General features: G+C 41.1%; 1 protein-coding gene across 3 annotated transcripts in view; it reads left to right on the forward strand.

Annotated features, from left to right (window-relative positions):
- The window catches only part of kcnq4 (potassium voltage-gated channel subfamily Q member 4), a 66,822-nt gene that overhangs the window by 24,724 nt on the left and 20,871 nt on the right, over window positions 1-21,227 (forward strand). For all 3 annotated transcript variants that reach the window (XM_082521795.1, XM_082521793.1, XM_082521794.1), the window contains exons 2-3: window positions 19,722-19,812; window positions 21,042-21,168. In XM_082521795.1, the coding sequence (XP_082377921.1) occupies window positions 21,051-21,168 (118 nt within the window). In that variant the 5' untranslated portion in view covers window positions 19,722-19,812; window positions 21,042-21,050. The remainder of the gene's footprint in view (window positions 1-19,721; window positions 19,813-21,041; window positions 21,169-21,227) is intronic.

The following is a 21,227-nucleotide window of genomic DNA, read 5'->3' on the forward strand; positions in this document are numbered from 1 at the left end:
AGTGCTCTCTTCACTGTGCTTCACAAATTTAATATGTTTTATTTCATATTTAAAGTCAGAATTTTCTGATTCTGTAGTCCTTATCATCAGAATACTGAATAAAGCTCTCACACGTTCTCGTTCATGATGTGCATCCCTGCACAGAAGAGATGGATGGATGTCTCATGGATGCAATTCGGTCACAAGCATCTTCGGGATATCACGCCATGTCTTTCTGGCTGCTGGTGTTAGATTTTAGCCTCTCTCCACGTGTTTGTAACTTGAACCAATCAGGCATAACCTGTAGTTTTCAGGACGCGGAGGCAGTGTAACTGTGCAGGCATGCCTGATTTGTATGTATGATTATAAAGGTGCTGTTGCTGTTTGGGATGAACCTTGGCCTTTCTTTTTCTCTCCCCTCTCTTCTCATTCTGCTCTGTCTCTTGTAAAGGCTGGGATAGCCCGTGTCTCTCTCTCTATTTCTTTCTCCTGTTGACCCTGCCTGGCTGCACCCGCATGCACAGCCCAGCTTAAGAGTTGTTAAGATCATCTTAATTTATAATGGCAGTCACTATAAACATGTGAGGAAGCAGCACCATGGAGATGGAGCTCAAACAAAATCACAATGTAAGACAGTATTTATAAGGCCTGCCTTGTGTGCAAAAAGCCGGGTACAGCTGTGTGTGTGTCATTGCTCATGTGGTTGAAAGCGCGTGCTGTCAGAAGAAGTCTTGATTGGCACTTTTGCAAGACGTGTGCATTCATGCAAGTGTGTGTTTATGGAGAGCGTGTGCGTGGGTTTGCCTGCACGTGTGTGTGTGTGAAGGCCTGGTTAGCGGTGCTGTGGGCACACCATAAACAATAATCAAATGTTAACGAGGAAGCCATAATTACGCCATGCTGGCTGTCAGTCTGGTGAGATTGTTTTCTTTTCCTCCATTACACCCTGCCACTGCTCTCAAATATCTTATTTGCAACTGCTTCCTTCGATCACAGCACCATTTTCTTTGTTTCCTGTTCAACGGTTACTTTTTCAGTTCCTGTTGTGATATATTTGCTTCTCTTATCTTCGTCTCTTCATCAGCAAGTTTTGCTTCCGTTTTGGGCCTCTTCTCAGTTCCATATTATCTGTTTTTTTAACCTCTTTCTGCTCGTTACGCGCTACGTGAAGTGATTCTGTGTCAACGAGTCCCACTGTAAGCTGAGGAGGAGGGGAGAATTTTCAGATTGCCCCTGTTTTCAAGCTCTTCGCCCCCTCTCCACGACCCCACAAGCTATAGATGCTCTTCTGCATCTACAGCTGCTTTCATGGCTTCTATCACCCCCTGATTCACTCCCCCTTCTTTTCAGCAGTTGAAGGTAATGAATGATTATTGATGACGCAAGATGTCAAAACATGTTTTCTCGCAAAAGGTTAAAAGCAAACATGAACATAAAGCTGCCAAATCAAACTGTCCTCATTTTTGCATGTTTTGATGTCATGCAGGACTGACTGACTTGAAGTTTTTTTTCACACTTCCTTTGCAAAAACAGCTTTCAGAACTACTGCTGTACACACACACACACACACACACACACACACACACACACACACACACACACACACACACACAGGGAAACAGTAAATCTGTCTCTACATGCATGCATGCGTGTGTGCGAGTGTGTGCGGACTCTCTGGTCTTGTCTTGGCCCCGAGATTAAAGCAATGTCAGCAAGTGTGTGATGAGACCTCACAGACGATGGCTAGCTCTTTTCCATTCTGGATCTCCTTGTCTCGCTGTCTCTCGTCTGTCCAATCCATTATTCAGCCACCACTTTCTGTCTCTTGTCTACTATTTTTTTCTCATTATCTTTCTTGCTGTCTGACTGATACTAACTCCTTGTGGTCAGCGCAGTTCCTCCTATCTTAATATATATTACTGTACTATATCTATTCTCCCTCTCCCATCCTCCGTCTCTTAGCGTTCTCGCTGTCTCTTGCACACTCAATCATTTTGCCCTCCGACTGCCAGACCTTGTGGTTTCCTGTGATGTGCAAGCAGTGCGCCAGAGTTAACATTACTGAGGGGAGCAGGAAGAATACGACACGAAGCTGTGCGATCAGAAATCCACACTAAGCTGTCAAATCTGTAAATGAATGTATGTAAAGATTTTCCATTTTTGCTCTATAATCACCTTTATAATTCTTATGTTACAAGATTTTTTAAATGACTCGTTTACAGGACCAGCAAAAGCACGATTTCACTGAAAGTGTTATGTTCTGATAAAATAAAATTGTAAAGAAAGAAAGAAACGTTAAAACTGCTGATGCGTGACGTCAGTAACAGTAATAGGTTTGCTACACTGTAGCGTTCTGCTGGGAAGCTTTGGGTCCTGGCATCTATCTGGATGTTGCTTTGACATCTGCCACCCATCACTGTTGGAGACCGAGCACACCTTCTTATTGTAAGGACAACCGCTTCCCCTGCAGGACAGTGTGCCCTGTCACACTACAAAAAACAGTGCCAGCCAAGCTCGAGAAACACAACAAAGAGTCAGAGGAGCCACAGGGGCTGCCGTACACCACAGGACTCCCCCAGAAATCCACTTTCCAGTTTGGTTTAAGTGGTTCAAAGTTGTGTTTGGTAGCACTAGAGAACTGTAAATATTAAGCAGCTGGTTTTCTGCCTTATTGGTGTGCGAATATTCAACTGGGATAGCCCCTCAAGTCAGATTTCCAACTTAGTAGTTGGTAGTTGGAGTAGGAGAAGAAACACCAGACCCATCTTCACAATCCAAGATGGCAGCAGTGCATGTAAACAGTAGTAAAACTGTAAAACTTTGTGCTGCCCGTGTGCAGAATTTGTGGCTCGCTCAATGATCCACACGTGGAACAATGACCAGGCTCTAGCTGTGAACGTGCTACAGCGGCGTGGTCATTCCCAGTTCCAGCATCTGACTTCCAAGTTAAATGGAACGCAGCGCTAAAGACAACATAAGTTAAGTGGCATCAGGCTGAGAACACTTGACCATCTCAGACTAAAGTATAGAGCTTTACATTGATGTGTTGGAGAATCAAGTTATTCGAGCGCCCATAAATAATATGCACTTATAGTTATATGCACACCCTACAGTGCCAGTATGTGTTCCCAGAAGCTGCAGAGGTTAAGTCGTTAAGCTCAGGGCAATTTTCATAACCTGAAATTATTTTTAAACATTAATGTAATGAATCCTGTTCTAATTTCATTCAAATTTGATTCAGCACAAATTAAGCGCTACAATGTAACATAAGCTTCACAGCTTACTATGCAGCCTCTTCACTGACTGTGCCATGCTTAGCAAAACTGGCACTGCACATAGTTACTGGTCCCAGTACAGAGATCTGTAGTGTCGGCAGTTTGAGGGAGAATCTGAAGGGATAACAGAGAAAGAAGAGCAACCGACCACGTCTGGGTGGCAGGAGAGCTGGAGTAATGTGGAGGTATGCTGAGGTTCAGTATAGGAATGAATAATGCAGACGAGGGTTATCTACTCCGCTATCATCTAATTGGCTGTAATGAGTTAAAGAGGGGGAACATGTGTAACTAAGAGGCTTGAAAGTGGTCCGTTCTCAAGAGCAGGGGAGAGTGAACAAGTCAGAAAAAGATCAAAATTGAAAGTCACGGAGCAGCTACGGATAAAGTTACTCCAAACATAACGTTCTCGTATTTCTGTTTCAGCAGCATCACATAATCAGTCCTCTGTATTAACGTGAAGAGAAATGTTGAGTTTCGGGTTTTTTTTTTACTTGTGTTTGCATTTCCATCCCAGCAACATGAAGGAGGGACTCTGTGTGTTGGACCCACAGTGGGAGCTTGATGACTGCTTTCCATCCTGCTTCATGTTTTTGTTAGTCTGTAGGGGGATGTGTGTCAGAGGGAAAAAAATAACACTACACTGCTCATAGTTTAGATAAATGTAAGAGAAAGTAAAAGTTAAAGTAGTGCACACATCCTGCCTTCGCTATATTCGTTCAACAAAGGTCAACAGTTTTCACGGAGTGGTTTTGGTGTTTATTTAATCAGCATCTGTTTACTCGAAGTAGTACAGTGAGGAGCGGTGCCCTTCGCCCTACAAGTATCACAGCCTGCACTCACTGTGCTCTTTTACCCACTGGCTCAGATTGTGATATTGCTCAGTGTACAATGAGAAATTATAACCAGCCCAGTGTTAAACCTCTCAGTGTTGCCAAAGATGTTTGTAGCTAGTGGCGCAACTCAGGAAGTCGTTATGGAAAATGGCAAAGTCCCTGCATATGTGTGATGTGTCTGTGTGGAAAATAGCTTCACTGGAGGGTGATGTACTATAAGCCTTTTTCAAATGGCTCTGGACTCTGTCCTAAAATTACACATAGACACTGACAGTTACACAAAGCCACGCAGAGGCACACAAAGAAACATTCGGTGTGACAGCAAGCGATAGCTGAGGAGTAACACAGCGCAGCCCCTCCGTGTGATGCGACCTGGATACATGTGTTTAACCATAAAAACAATAGAACCGACATTAATAAATGAATAGTGAGACAGACTCTAGTTTTTCATTAGAGAACTCATCACACCTATAGCTGCTACCCGTCTGTCCCATTTCAACTGAGAGGCCACTATCATTCGGCATTTTTAATTGTGATACAATTTAATGCATTTGAAATCATTTTTAGTTTGTTCAGACTAAACTAGCAGAATGATCTAAACTCATTACAGAGAGACATTACAATCCCACAGTCGAAACACATGGATGTTATGTTAATTGGTGGTTCTAAATCGACCATAGGTATGAATGCAAGTGTGAATGCCTCTATGTGTTGGTCTAGACTGGTAACCTGTGAAGGGTGTACCCTGCTTCTTGCCCCATGACACCTTAGGTAGGCTTCAGTAGTGCACTGTGCAGCGCTGTGTGATGGGTCGTGGGATGTAAATGTGCCGGTCGCTAAAGCGCTTTGGGTCGACTTCTGTGTTCAAATGTGCTATAGGCTATAAATGTTGGCTTTGACAGTGCATTTGTTTAAAATCACCCATGTCCATTTGGGTGCTTATTAGAAATGAATATTGATTGATGAGTGTATAGATTTTTACTGGTATATGAACACCATCTGGCTACTCGCTGCGCTGCATGGAGCCATATTTGCCTTTAAAATAGTAAGTAGGAGTGCAAAGCATGCAGCAGCATTGAGACAGCGCGTCCTTCATTTGACGTGGAAAACCTGTAGCTGTCTTTTTGTGTCAATTTAATAGATGGCCAAAATATTATGCTGTTTCTCAGTGAATAAGTTGCTGGAGGCAGTTGGAGTGCGGGCCTTTCCTGCAGTCAGTCGTGATTAAGATACATAATGTGTCACTACCCAGTTTAGCTCCTGCGGGATGGTTTTACTGCACGCCATTGCTCTGGTTTTCCCTCACTCCACGTTTTTGTAACTGCCCTTTCCTTTAAAAAATAAAACTAAACAAAGCAGTGGATAAATGCATTTTTTTAAAGTTCCTGTTTATTCAAAGAATTCATGTTTGTATTTGTATTTTTTATTTTTTTGCTTAATGGGAGTAGTCTGTTGTAGGTCATGTTTGTGTGGCTATCAGGTCAAAGCACTTACAGATGAGGAAATGTGAAATAAATGGTAGTTACCTTGATGAGCCTGACTGATATACTGACAAATATATAATTTAATAGATATAATGACATTTGCACTAATTTAGGGTCAGACCCAACAAAGTATTATTAACAAACCTGTGTGACTTTAGATGAGGTCATTGCTCATATTGCAGTTCTCTAAATGTGCTCAAATCTTGGTAATGGTGGCCCCAGCTTTACTTCTGGTTAAATCCCATCAGCTCCTTGAGATCTGCTGACCACCTCAGTTGTGTCCCACCTGTCTTCACTTTCTCACACTCTTTGCCTCAATCCCATTACACCGAGTTCAAATGTTACAGTCACAGCTTTCTTTGTGTTGTTTCTCAATCCTTGAGAGCTGCCCCTGACCCTTTGTAATCCATCACTGGAGATCCCCGCTGCCGTAGTAACCAAATTAAACGTGTCACAGAGTAATGATGATTGGCCTGAAATTCAGTCATAGCTTCGGTCAAGGGGGGCAGGGGTATCTGTAGAGTAGTGTGAACATGTGTTTTGAGTCACGAGGATGTATGCCCAATAAACCCCTGTGAAGTCGGTGGTTTTCTGAGCAAGACTAATTTCTCTTCTAGGAGAAGTTTTCAAGATATCCAGGTTTTGTTTGTTCAAAAACAAGGTTTCAGTGAGCACCCTTAATCAACCTCCAGCCCCTCCGATGGAAGCTGTGTGAAGGCTGAGCTCGTGTTGGTGAAATGTCAGCGCTATGGATGCACACTGGTGTGTGAAGTGGCTGCCCATACACCTACTAAAGGGTTTGTAGGCTCTGTGCTAATTGGCCCGCTCCTGGTAACAATACAGCAGCTAAATGTCAGGGCTCCCTCAGCACTTTGTCTCCATGCTGGTTGCTTCTCAGTTCTGTATAATACTCTTCATTGATTAGAAAAAAAAACCCACTCAGGAGACAATAGACCTCGTGAGTTGGGCTGGAGTGGGAGGTTGTGTGTGTGGGAGTGTGGGTTAGTGTGTAAGCCTGATTATAAGCTCATTCAGGTCACTATTTTTCCAGCTTAGTGGATAATTTTTGCTAATATTGTTTATATAAATCTCACAGTTTATATTTTCCAGCCTCTTTGTCTACAGGAACATAAATCTTATATAAAGCGTGCAAACAATTTTATGCTGAATTGTCTAGATATTAAAAAACAAACATTTTCTTTGAGGTGAAAACATTTCAACAATCACAAAGAAAATCATGTGTAATTTCTATCAATCCAAGTCTGGTTATAAAATACACACGCAGGCTTTTGCAGCCCCCATGAAACCACTCTGACATCATAAAATGACCCTCTGTCTGTGGTTATAATATTATTTCACTCCATTTACTATTTAAAAAGCTGACCGCATCAGACATATTTCTTTAGTCTCTAACCATCCGTACTGTATACTGTATATGAATCGTCATAACACTGAGCCACAGGAAACCATCAGAATACGCTGACTCTACATTAGCACGCAAAATGTGTGTGCGTAGCGCATGAGAGGTAAAACAAAAACAAAACCCTCAGACTTCCAGGATGAGTTAATGCATCTGCACAGATATAAAAGTGTAAGATGATTGCATCAAGACAGATTACGGTGGTGCTTAATTATAGTTCTTAAATCAATTTGTTTAGTGAATCATTGCTGATAATGCAAATAAGCATACAGAGTAGATAAAAGCAGCAACACCAACAATAAGCAGGGTTATGTCCCCTACCTTTGTGTTTGCTGCCTCTTTTTCCCGTCTCTTTGCACTTTCTGTCCTCCCTCGCTCTTCAGCTCAGTATCTCTCTCGGGTGCAAGAGTGGAATAACTGGTGTTTAAAGGAGGCTTTAATTTTATTTACTTTCTGTTCACATTGCTGGATTCTTCTGAGTACACTGAAATTTCTTTAAATGTCACTGAGCTACAAGCCCAATTCTAGAAATGTGTGGATGCTGTATAAAATATAAATAAAAACAGAGGCAATTATGTGCAAATCTCATTAAACTTTATTTAATTCACATTTGAAAAAGGAAAACCAAAAGCCATGCTTCTGTAATAAATGCAGCATGCAGTTTTGTCATGGTCCTGGGTCGGTGACCCAGCGCTTTTAGTTATCATTTTCTAGTTTATGATGATGATGATTATTATTGTTTGAGTTCTGTGTGTTATATTTGGTCTGCCTTTGAGTCTGTCTCTGTCTATGGTGTCACCCCATCTGTTTGTGAATCTGTCTGTTTAGTTCAATGTCTTGTCTGGTTCCATGTGTCTGAGTTTCCTGTTTTATTGTGAAGGTTTGTGTCATATGTGAGTGTGCTCAGTTTACGTTTCCCCTGTCTCGTCAGCTGTGATTTCTCCCAGGTGTGTTCCCCTCCTGTCTCTCATCCCTTGATTACTGCCGTCTGTGTATTTAAGCCCTGTGTTTCTCTGTGTCAGTGTCGCGTCGTACCCTCAACTAGCTGTGTGTTCTGCTTCTATGTTCCTAGTGTTTGGTCTCCTGCTCCAGTTTAGTGTTTCTTTCCAGTGTTTCAGTCCTTGGTTCCTCTGTTCTGACTTTTGGTTTTCTTTTGGTGAGTTTAGTTTGTACGAGGTTTTCCCAGTAATAAAGCTGCGCCTTAAGTTTCACTTCCGTGTCTGAGTTCTGCATTTTGGGTCCACCACTCCTGCTTGCCTGCCACACAGCGATTCATGACAAGTTTAGCATTGTCTTGCTGAAATATGCAAGGCCTTCCCTGAATAAGACATCATCTGGATGGGAGCATGTGTTGTATATACTTGCATGTGACTTTTCAGCATCTGTCTTTCCAAATAAAAGCTGCCAATTTAATAGGCACTAGTGTACCCCTATACAATCAGAGATGCAGGCCTTTGAATTGTGTGCTGATAACAAGCTAAACTGTTCCTCTCCTCTTTAGTTTGGATAATGTGGTGTCCATATTATCCCCCCAAAAAATTCAGATTTTGATTTGACTGGTCTGAGTCAGTTCAACTTGAAGAGAAGATGATGGCTTTTCTGGAGCATGTTCACATCTTCCTTGAACAGAAAAGCTCCTGCACAGAAAGACGAAGAGGAAAATCTGAGGGAACTAAACAAACTCCATCAACTCATATGCAACCAGAAATAATACTCAGCATAGTAGAATAATAACAGGAATGAAAAACTAGGAGCATTAAATTGAAACCAAGCCATTCCAATTCATTCAAATGTAACTGTTACATGTTTCAGTAAGGTCTTCACATAATGTCAAGGTCAGAGCAGCCACTGACACCACAAGGGTCATGTCCTCGATATTTATGTGAAGATTGCTAGACTTCTACTGAATGTCCATGAAATGATCAGTTAATCAAAGTGTTGCTCGCTGGTCAAAGTAACAAAGGAAAAAATATTTTTTAAAAGTCACCCATGAGGTTAAAGTGGGACTGTGTGTTTTTACATATTGTGTGCTTTTATTATGTCACTTGCTAATTTGTTTCAGTTTTACTTTCACTGACTGGTTAGATGTGGGTACTAAAACATACTTTGGTCATTTTAGGAAAAGGTTTAGGATCAAAGTTGCCGTTTCACACACGTGACCGTGCATGTCGAAAAATGACAAATTGGAGTGAGAGACCTGTCTCACTAATGCCATAAACTGGACCTTCAAGCTGTGCAGCCAAAGGACAGCTTGTGTGCAACTCCAGCATCTCCGGATCCGCTGTAAGACCACATTCACCTGTTTGCTTAGGCCTTTCTTAAAACTGACATGTTTATTAGTACCTTTATGAGTTCTTTAACTCAAGGTTTTGGACTGAAGTTGAAAACAAAAAGGGAAAATTTGCCTGCCAAAGATTAAAACATTTTAAACCGACTGTTGCTGGGATGGATATCTGCTGTGGTTTTAAGAGGTGCACAGTCTTAAGCTCATATTTCAACTTTAATCCTGACAGTAATGGAAAAAAAGTGGAGAAAAATAGACAAGGGAGTTTAAAGTCAAGTGTTTTCAAAATGATAAGGTTTGAAAATATGTCTTAGAAGTATAAATTGTTGGAAAACCAACTAAATAAATATTGGAAATGTCCCTTGGAATTTGTGGATTTAAAAAAACAAACAAATTAGACCTGATGCTCTGGTGGAGAGTCACTGAAACCATTATGTTACTGATATTCAGACACACAGTAAAACCATTAAAGAAATGTGGCCTTTTAAAAGTGCACTGTTATTTTCAATAATCCTTTAAGCTAAATTTCATGTTCACAGTCAGTGAGAGCCTGGAGCAAACATCCAGGGAACGGAAGAAGCTTTCTGTTCTTCCTGCACCTAAACGAATAGTGTCAATGAATCAAAAGCAAGGAACAAAGGACTCGATTACACTGTGATGTCACATTAATTGTGTGTATGTGTGTGTGTGTATATGTGTGGCTGGCAGATACTTTTAAGGCTGCTGTGACTGGGAGTGACATTCCCCAGCAGGGAAAATGTATCAGTCTAATTGGCACTCTGTTTAAAATTCATCATCTGTGGACAGACAGTGGAACAGCGTGGCAGTCAGTGGCTCTTTGGTGACTACGTTTGATTGTCTGGCTTTGCAGCAGGCTTGGCCTGCGACTGAGAGAGAACGTAATGAGAACGTGCAGCAGGAGCCTGCGTATGTAAAACAAACTGTTTGGGCACAAGTGTCAGGTAGCGCCACATCTCGTGATGCAAACTGCCAAGGTTGCACAGCAGCGCTTCTCTCTTGACCTCTCAAGATGTAAATAATTTATCTAGTCTAATATTCCTGTAGGTTGTAGCATTCAGAGGAAAACAAACGTGTTCCTCTTGTTCCTGCACAAGACACTTATGTCCCCCCCCACACACACACACCCCCACTGCTGCCACCACACACATCAGCTCCCGCCTTTCCTGGTGTGCCAGTACAAGAACCTATGAATTGCTCAGTCAGCTTCTTTTCTTGTGAAAAAGCACATTTCATCTCATTTGTTTGCATTTTTTTTTTTTGCCTTAAAAAGTTTGCTGTCCCAGAAGGAGTAGGAGTAGGGGGAAGGGGTGGGGTAACCAATAGGCCCGGAGGCTGGCCTGCTTGGTGCCGTGCAGCCAACCTGCGCACATTTTCCCTGCAGTCGCTATTTAAGGAGAGTGAAATGCTATTAATATCTTTCTACCGTTTCCACCTTTCTCCAGTCTCTCCCTCTTCTTTTTCTCTGCTGACGACACGCTTCCTCCTCCTTTTCACTCCCTGCTGCTTCACCTTTTTCCTCTCCAGGCACAGCTCGTTAGTCCAATGAAAGTCTAGAACTGTTTATTGTAGTTTTCTTTTTGTGTCCCCATTACGTGTAACTGTGATATGCTAAATTGCCACAGTGGCATTTGACATAGATTCTGATGTGTTTGTCAGACTATAAATAAATCTCTCGTTCCAACCGAGCTTTTCTGAGCATTTGTTCAAGCCGGTCTATATGTTTGCCAGTGCGTGCCCTTGCAGAAGGTGTCACTGCAAGTGTGTGTTCAATAATTGGACCGTGCTGTTATTTGTGTTTGTGCACCTGGAGCATGTGCACAGATTGCAGGTCAATGCCTGAGAGTCGTCGTCAGAGCCTCAGGGATCCAGGCCGGCGCCGTCCACACAAACACGCAGACACACACATGTACAGTAATAGGTACTATGACTTGACCCCATGGCCCTTTCGGTTTATGTCCATATTCACCTGCTCTTATTCTCCTGCTTCTCTTTAACTTCTTTCCCTTCACTGACTGAAATTGTGGAACTATTTTTCACTTTCACTTTAGGTACTTGATACCTAATTCTTATAAATATATGGTGAAAATAAAGACTACATTATCTCTTTTTCTTTCTCTGTCTTCTGTACTGCCGCCTCCTCGTCCTCCCCCTCCTCTGTTTTCTGTAACTGATAGCTGCTTTATCACCAAGTCGTGATTGAATCAAACCTGCATTTTCCCACAATCCAGCTCTGTTTCTCTCGACCTGGTATACTGGCTGGTGTACGCATAGAGTGCTAACATGCACACACAGTGTAATGAAACAATACACAATTTGATGTATGTTTATTAGAGCTGGTAACACCTTTTTATCTCACTTCAGCGTACTCACAGGCCGGCTGAAGTAATGTGAGAACTCCTTTTTCACTTATGTATGCTTACAGGAAAACAGCAGTAAAAGCACCTTGCCTAGCTTCCATTAAAAGCAATCTTCCTGCTCTGCGAGCTGCCGAACATTCATTTGTTGTCTGCCCCAACAGCAGACCAATGACCCTCTGGAGGTCTAAAGGCCCAGAGCCAAATTCTGTGCACTTTATACATACAGAGGCTTGTGGTCTGTATTACGGATCTTTAGAGTTTCAGCATAGAGATGCTTCTCTTTCTCTCTTGGTCTCTCTATCTCTCCCTCTCTTACTGTGCTTGCATTTTTCTTGATTCTCCACCGTGTCCACGAGACAAATTACACTCTTGGATGTTGGAGAAAAGTCAGATATTCTCTGTACAAAGCAGAGCATGCATTATTCTTTTTATAAACTTCTGGGGCAATTACTAAGCCTTTGAGCAGACAGCCTTTCAGTAAACTTATTGAGTGGCTCACTTACATAATGTATTGTATTTATTACATCATGGCAATCTTTTTGATGTGAAACATCTACACTCATATGAAAAAGAAAGTTTTCACAGGACACATTTGCAGTCCTGTGGAAAACAATTAAGTACACACTCACTATAGGAATTAAGTAACAACCATGTGTTGCTAATCAAATCCACTTGATTAACTGATAAATAATAAGTGTGAGCATCGCTATAAAAGCGGAAGTCTTGGCAGGCTTCTTGTCTGGAGCATTCATGTGTGTGTTAACACAGTGCCAAGCAGGAACGACATCAGCAGCAATCTCAGATAGATAGGCCATCCAAACACTTTGATCATCCACAGCAGAAACATATAAGTCAGTCTACCCATGATTGGGCGTCCCAGTAAAGTCACCCCAAAGTCTGCAAAAAACCCAAGAGCTACATTTCAGAATCTCCCCGCCTCAGTCGTCATGGTAAATGTTAAAGTTGACGATGGTACCATTAGAGAAAGACTGCACAAGAATGGGTTGTTTGGAAGAGTTGCCAGGAGGAAACCTTAGCCTAGGTTTGCAAAGCTGCATCTGGACAAGCCACAAGACTTCTGGAGCAATGCGCTTTGGACAGATGAGACCAAAGTGAAGATGTTTGGCCATAATGTACAGCACCAAGTTAGGAGAAAACCGCATATTAGCACAAACACATCAAGTGTCACAATGATGGTGGAAGTAGCCACATGACCTGAGGCAACCAAGACCTCGAAGAACACAAGTCAAATGTGGGTCATGCGACAGGATAACGCTCTCAAGCAGAGCAGCAAATCTCCAGCTGGATGTCTGAAAAATACAAGAATCAAGGAGCTGCAAAGGCCCAGTAAACGTCCATACCTCAACCTGATTGAAAAGCTGTAGTGGGAGCTTAAGAGAGCTGTGCATAATCAAATGCCTGCAATCCTCAATGAACTGAAGGTTTGTAAATAAGGCTGGGCCAAAATTCCTCCACAACGATGTGAGAGTCAAACAAAAAATGATTACTTCAAGTTAGTGCTTCCAAAGGTGGTTTTATAAGCTACTGAATCATGGGCTGTACAGGACTGCACAGAGTGCTGTGAAAACTTTCTTTTTCACAGGACTGGATGTATGTTTATTTATAATGTGCTTTTAACCTTCTTTTCCTCTGAGGTCACCTGGGCCTGTCATCATCCTGTGCTGAATATGTAAAGCAACGGCACTTTGATCTCTACCTCATAAAAAACATTATATCTTTAATGCCGACCTCAAAAGAGCATTTTTACTCTGACATTTCTGTTCTTTCTTCTCAAAATTCTTACATCTAAATCCATTTTGAATCTCTTTAAAAAAATAACCTCAATATAAGGGTACTTTATTGAGGCAGGTTAAAGTCAAAGCTGAGTCAATTTTCTTTCAGTGTCCCATGAGGCCAACCATGCTGAATTGGTGGATTTCAACTGATGCTTTGCTCTTAATTGACATTTCCCTGAAAGGGAGGGCGTGATGGTGTGTGGTGATGCTGGGGTGGATGGAGAAATGTGCCTTCAGCAGAAATGTGACTCCCTCTCGATATTCATCATGCGTGGCCTAACTGTCTGCTCGTCTATTTTGCTTGATTATGCATTTATATCTTAATGTTCATAAGTAGAAAGAAGCAAATGCGTCTACTTGGTGGATCTTAACAGGCCTCTTAAATATATAGAAGAGCCGTAACAGAACGTAAAAGTGAAGGCAATGAAAAAGGTCATCATACATGTCAGATAACTTTAAAAATCTGGATATTATGCAGTATCAGTGGTCTCTTTGACTGAATTTGGGCATATTATATTTTCCCAAGCACTAGTCAGCATTGTCATCCAAATAGCTTTGTTATTTGTATTAGTAATAAACAATATATCAGTGAATTATTTCAAAGGATTTTTGTTTTTATTTGAGCCAAGGAGCTAAGTGGGGTTGGTGGTCAGAAAAAATGGAGGGAAACTGAAAGGGGGAGTAACACTTTGTGCTTAGTGATTTTAGGATCTTATTTTCCTCTGACATTTGCACCAATCAGGCACACTCCTTATAGGTGAAGTGAATAAATAACATTTATTCACTCATTACAATGCTCTGCTGGGAAACCTGGGGTCATAGGGTTAATGTATATATTAGACGCAGAGCAGAGTTCTGCATGGCAACAGCACTCCCCGAAGGCAGCAGCCTCCCCCGTTAGAACAGAAATACTCAGGAGTATCATTGAGGAGCACTTGAGGTCTTCACCCCAGATGTTGATGCGATCTTGACCTACGGAGGCTCTACACCCAGGCCCTGATTGGTCAGAGCTATTTTTGGCAGCACAAGGGGAGACCTCCTTGACATTTTGTTTTAATGTTGTGACAGATAAGGGTACATATCCAACATACTGGAGAAAATGTGATAATGTCCACACCATTTATGTAACTTTACCTCTCTGCAGCACCACCGTGGATTTTGAATCAAACAATTTGGAGCCTGTATTTCATGAATAGTTAATGAAATACTTTTATTAAACATGTGTGGAATTAAAGCTCAAATTCTGCACTTTGTGCTTCAAATCAAACGACTGTTTGATATAAAATCTACTTTGGTCTTTTAATGCTACATGTACGTTTGGCTGATATTAATGCTCATCTGTGGCTTGTGAACAGGATGAGATGAGTTTTGAAGGGTTTGTTGCATCATAGCGGAAGTAGATTTTATAAATATGCAGTCTAGTTGCAGAAACGGATACGATGACTCATTGAACTGTATAGAAATTGCTGTATGCAAGGGATAGTATTGTATTCAGGTAAATGCAGAGTTGTGTTTCTATGGGAATGTTGTGTCTGCATTTTGTAAAAGTCAAGCTGTCGATCCCGCTGTCTGTGCTCTAACTTGTTTCCTGTCATAAAGCACAAGTCAATGAACCCCCCTGAAATGCTGCTCCAACGAATCTCCTCCTCACCGTATTACACACAACGCTTTGAGTTAATTGGAGAGGAAGGAGAGGGTTTAGTCAGCACATTGCTCAGCTGATGAATGACCAAAATGCATTGTTTGCCGAGAGTCATCTCAGTGTATTTTTCAAACTATCCCTTCTGTGGCTGGAGCACTGTTTACGCCTCGGTGGGCTAAAAAATATACAATGGTAATTAGGAGGTGTCTGTTTATTCACGCGTGGTGTCCGGTGTCTTTCTAGCTGTCTAAGATCTGCTCTGTCTTTCTATTTGTCTCACTATTGGGAAACTGTGGCTGGGCAGGCAGACAAAACAAAAACAGTCTGAGAAGTCGCTCACTGACTCACATCTCACATTCAGTTGAGAAGAGTGAAAGTGAGACGTGGTTTTTTTTTTTTTTTTTACAAGAGCACGAGTTAGACCATTCAGATCAACTAAATCTTTACTGCTGGATTTTAATCAGCTTAATTGATAATGAAGGCTAATATTATCGGCTGATAATTGGCTGTTTTTATATTGAAATTTCTAATGGCCAATAAGTGAAAAAGAAAAAAAAGAAAAGAAGAAATGAGAGATAACCCATAAACCGTGTTACGAGTGTTGGGGTTGCATAGTGTAAAAAAAGAAAGAAAATCAGCCGATATATTGGAATATCAGAGTTTTAAATCACCTAATATTGGTGTCAGTATCGGTCTTAAAATTCCTAAAAATCAGCCAGTCTCTATAATTTATTAACATTTTGTAAATTTGTAAAATATATTTAGTTATTATGTACTTATTAATAATTGGGAAGTATATACTTATTATATACTTTCCATTATATTTAACGTATTATATTTATTATATTTAATCCATCCATCCATCCATTCGCTTCCGCTTATTCTTTTCAGGGTCGCGGGGGGGCGCTGGAGCCTATTCCAGCTGTCATAGGGCGAGAGGCGGGGTACACCCTGGACAGGTCGCCAGTCTGTCACAGGGCCAACACACAGGGACAGACAACCATTCACATTCATTATTTGGATTATCCAATTAACATATCCCCTCAAGCTGCATGTCTTTGGATGGTGGGAGGAAGCCGGAGTACCCGGAGGGAACCCACGCAAACACGGGGAAAACATGCAAACTCCACACAGAAAGACCCCGGCCTGATGGTGGAATTGAACTCAGGACCTTCTTGCTGTGGGGTTATAGTAGCCCTTTAAAGCAGTACTTAGCCACCCTTTTTGTCTGATTTTAATAAGTTCCTCTTCATCTGTCGTCATGTTCCAAATGTGGTCTTTTCACTTGTCTTAAATAACTTTTCAGTAGCTGGGACCACATCCTCATTTGTAGGAGTCGTGTGCATGAATTGAGCCTGCGGTTTTGGGGAAAGGCCTCAGAGGGGAGTAGCATTGGGCCGGGCCGATCCGCATGCACTAATGAGAGGTGAATGAATTGAAAAAGGGAGCGAGGAAAAGCCGACAGAACGCCAAAAGGATGAATGTGTGGTCCTGCTCCTGAAATTCAGATAAATTATTTCCAATGAAACATACTCTTTCAACACTTTCACACACTTAATTTACTTTTTAGTATAGACCATATTTTTAACCCGTTCACACTATTTTGAGAAATAGTACAACATCATTGCAAACACTCACTTCTTCTGCTCCAGCTTTGCTCACCTAGTAATTGATTTCCTCCCAGGCTTCTGATTGGCCTACAGTTATATACATACAGTCGCTTTGGCGTGGTCTTGGCAGCGCTTGATGTAGTTTTTAAAGTTTTCGTGTGGAGGGAGATGTGTTTTAGACGGTGTTTGTGTGCATTTGATTTAAAGAGTAAAAGCAGAAAGCCCCCATTTAAAAATATACCCATGCACATGTCAATGTAGCCTCATCTACGTCGACTTGCTACAGCTTTTTAATATAGTAATGAATGACTATGTGCAGCTGTATATTCTCAGCTGTATATTCTTTACAACCTGGCGTCACACATGCTGTTTGAATGATTATTTCCCCCTTAAAAAACATGTAGATCTATTTCTTCACATCATGACCAAAGAAATAAATCCACATATTGCCTCCTGTCTATCTGTGCTGTCTTCCCTGGACATTTGTTAGTTTTTCCTGATCAATCAGTCAAGAGGTCACAAAAAAGATCTACTCATTTATTCTTGCTCCTGCCTGTTATTTTTATTTTTCTTACACTTCATGTGAACCCAAGAGATGGTGATGGACTGAGACAAATCAGGTCTTTCTTATCGTTTCTTCTTCTGCTGAACATAAATAGGTTTCCAATTTCTTTTTGTTTTTGTTTCACATGGCTGTTGTCCTCTTTCCCAGTGGAACATTTCTCAGTGGAAACGGTATACAGATCAGGCTTTGTGTGCTTCTCAGTTCAGCTGACCTGCTGCTTTTTTGCAAAGCAGCTTTTTAATGCAAACGCTTTAAATGCATTTCATTTCTCACACATTAGCCCAGTTAGAGACTTGTTGATCGTATTACTGAAGATAAAGGGCACCATTGTGCGAGGCTTTGAGAACTGGTTTCGGGTCCAGCAAGTGTTCTCTAACTTTGGGCTGTGACATGTTGACCAGCTGGACCAGCAGCTGCCACCTGGATAATCCTGCCTTGTTGTTCTAGATTTCAAATGGCACAAAGGGCAGCCAGGGAGTGGTTGTGTGTTTGTTCATTTCTCTCAGCTCTTTTTTGCTGTATCTTTTACCCACTTTGTTCTCAAATGGTCCTTCCATGTTCACTGTTATTGTGCTGTGGATCATGTTGTGGAGCTGCGGAGTTGCAGTATGTGGTTAAAGCCAAAAGCAAAGCAGCTGAGCTCCATCACGCTATTGGGGTGATCTGTGATAATCTTACCATTGTTGAGGTAATCTCGGTGTGGGTAATGAAGTTCTTGTGGTTGTCTGACAGTTAGTTTTTAGTCTCACCGAGAATATGCGATTAAATAAATTCATTGTAGCTCTCTTGAGGAACCAATTATATATATATAAATACAATAACATCATTAACGGATAATGAAAATAAAAAGAAACATTATTTTCTAACATAATCAGCATGCTGAGCCTCCTTTAATCGCACTTACACTGAATCTAGCAATAACTTTTTCCACCTGTTAAGTGGGACAGCGAGGTGCAGTAGTGCCAGTGTTTTCCTCTTTTAGGCCCCACGCAATTCCAGAAACACACTAACATGAAATTAGAGTTGATGCCCTGTGCGTAGTGAGGAAAATATTGTTGAATGGCATCAAATATTTTGTTGTTAACAGCTAATGTCTGCATGTGAGAACTGTGATAATAGATTCGGCATTTTAAAATGTTCCCTAACAGTTGTCCTGAACTTAATGATGGAAATTCTGACTTCCCACATCTGCAGAGACACTGAAAAAAATTAAGTGCTTATATAAAGATGAGAGCGGCTTAAACATGAGACAGAATCAGTCAGAATTTATGTTGTGTTTAATTTCAGGGGAGTTCTTGAGCTCAAGTGGCCATTACTTCTGTGGGGCGAAGTTTTTTTCCTAGCTGAACCGCAGGTTTCCATTTGCTATTGTCCTAATCTAAAAGATTATTTTAGATTATTTATTTTATTATTTTATCCATAATAATAATAATTATATTATCCATGTGCCATTAGACCAACCCTTCTGAATTTTTATTGTATTATATAATCATATATATACTCCTGATGATTATATATGATTATATATATAACTGTGATGTTATATGTGCTGCGAGTGGAGAGCGAGACTAAAATATCATTAGTATGTCACAATAAAGGTTTATGGCAGGAATAAGCAGTACTTCTGATACACAAACCACACTCAGAAGATCAAGTGATTGCGGCTGGTTTTCTTGTCTTCTGATTTATGTTTAGCTGTTTTATTGATTTCATTGATCGTTCGCAGAGTTATTCAGGATGTTTCACAACAGAATGAAATAGTTTCTGGCTTGTATGTGGACCACATTTTTATTTTTTGATAATAAAAATAAAAATACAATTAAATATGAAAATGAAATAAAATTTAAACATTTATTTATTTATAACTTTTATATACTCACTTGCCAGGGGGATATTTTGGTGAGTCCATGCAAATTGTAACCTCAGCTTAGCTCCCAGGACTGGGTGCAGTCTTCTGCTGCTCTAGCTAATCTGTGTATTTAGACATGTTCTGTATATCTTTAGTTACTGTTGCCTTCCTATCAAAGCAGTCTGCCCCTTTTCCTCTGACCTCTGACATCAACAAGGTTTTTTTTTCACTCAGAGAACTGCTGCTCATTGGATATTTTCTCTTCTTCAAACCATTGTCAGTAAACCCTAGAGACGGTTGTGCACAGAGTTGCTGCCATTGCTGCTCATTAGATATTTGCAGTAATGAACAGTTAAATCAGGGTATGTAATAAGGTGGCAGTTGAATGGCCTGACAATTTATGCAAAAAACAAACAAACTTGGTTCTATTAGAGTGATTTTTGTCCTACTCACTGAATATGACCGTTTGCATTGTGTTACAGATCAGCAAGTGTTTTCCTGCTTTGTGTGCAGTAATTTTTTGTGTTAGCGGTTAATCATGCAGAGACTAAACAATATATGTAATGAACTGTGTGTGTAACTGATGTGTTTTTGTGTGTGTTTCAGTTTTCTTCTGGTGTTCAGCTGCTTAGTGCTGTCCGTGTTCTCCACCATCCCCGAACACCAGAAAGCCGCAAACCAAGGTCTCTTCATCCTGGTAGGACCCCCTTCTTCCCTCTAGTTTGCCCTCTTGTTTATACTTATACAAACACATTTATGGCAGCTCCAGTGCACATCGTCACACGCTGTCCTTGCATGCATGCCGTCTCACTTGCTGCAGTCCATCCATGCGTGCTTGCGTATGTGCTTTTCTTTACCGTTAGCGGCGCAGATAGCCATGTAAGCAGGTGGGAGGATTCAGGTGTTGTTGACTGCGCAGGAAATCACAGACATGATGCACTAATCCTAATAGCTATCCCTTAATCCCCTCTCTTCCTCTGTACTTCAGCTGCTTTAGTGAAAGGTAATGGACACCCTTTTCCTCCTTCCTAACCTGACTCGTCCTCTCTCAGCCACCTTTTCCCCCTCTCTCTTCCCACCTTGCGCTTCATAACGTGTTATTTAATGGTAGTACTCTTCACTTCCACATTCCCTCCCTTCACTCTTTCGATCAATCACCTGGCCATTAGCAGACAATCACCCATTAGTGGATTTTACTTACATGAACATTTGCTCTAATGACAGATTGGTTCAGCGCATTATAAACTGTCTGCACGGTCCAGAAACCTGAAAGCAGGAAAGACGCGTGGAAAATGGTTTGACTTGAGTCAGAACTCTAAAGCTGTTAAATTTTCAGTTTAGAAACTGAACATATGACACGAATGTCCCTGGCTACGGTTTTTCTCTCTCTGCTAAGACCTTTAAAATGATATCATGGGAAAGGTTTAATAAACAGAGTGCAGGGAATGTAAATCATGTTATGAAGATTCACATTAGTTCATGTGTTACTGTAAAAAAATGTAAAATATACTTCCCAGCTAGATGTTCATCACATGCAGTGTGACATATTGTGTACTTTTCATGTTACCATGATCCTTTCCACAGCACTGATATTTTTCGTTTTGTTTTTCTTTGTGGTCTCTCAACATAGAGGCTGTGTTGAGTTCACTTGAAAGGTAACATGGTCCTTTTTCCGAAAAAGGCGTTTAGCGTGTGGCTACAACACAAGCTGAACATAACCATGATCCAAAATGGATCACTGGCAACTTGATAGACGTTGGGCAGATAAACACCAGATTGCTACTTTAAATAAAATAGACAGCTCTGTTTGGGAGGCAGTTGGTGAGCGTGACACTGGTTTAACAATTTAATGGGAACCCTGTAAAATGATGATTAGTTGAACAAACATAACTGACCCCTCTTTCACTCTGTGTGTGTCGCTTGCAGGAATTTGTCATGATCGTGGTGTTTGGCTTGGAGTACTTCATCAGGGTTTGGGCAGCCGGATGTTGCTGCAGATACCGAGGATGGAAAGGACGACTGAAATTTGCCAGGAAGCCTTTTTGTGTCATAGGTTAGAGTGTGTTTATTTGTGTTTTCCACCTGTTTTCTACTGATTTGGTGCTGAAAAAG

The sequence above is a fragment of the Aulonocara stuartgranti genome, assembly GCF_965226115.1.
Source record: "Aulonocara stuartgranti genome assembly, chromosome: 22".
Taxonomy (NCBI): domain Eukaryota; kingdom Metazoa; phylum Chordata; class Actinopteri; order Cichliformes; family Cichlidae; genus Aulonocara; species Aulonocara stuartgranti.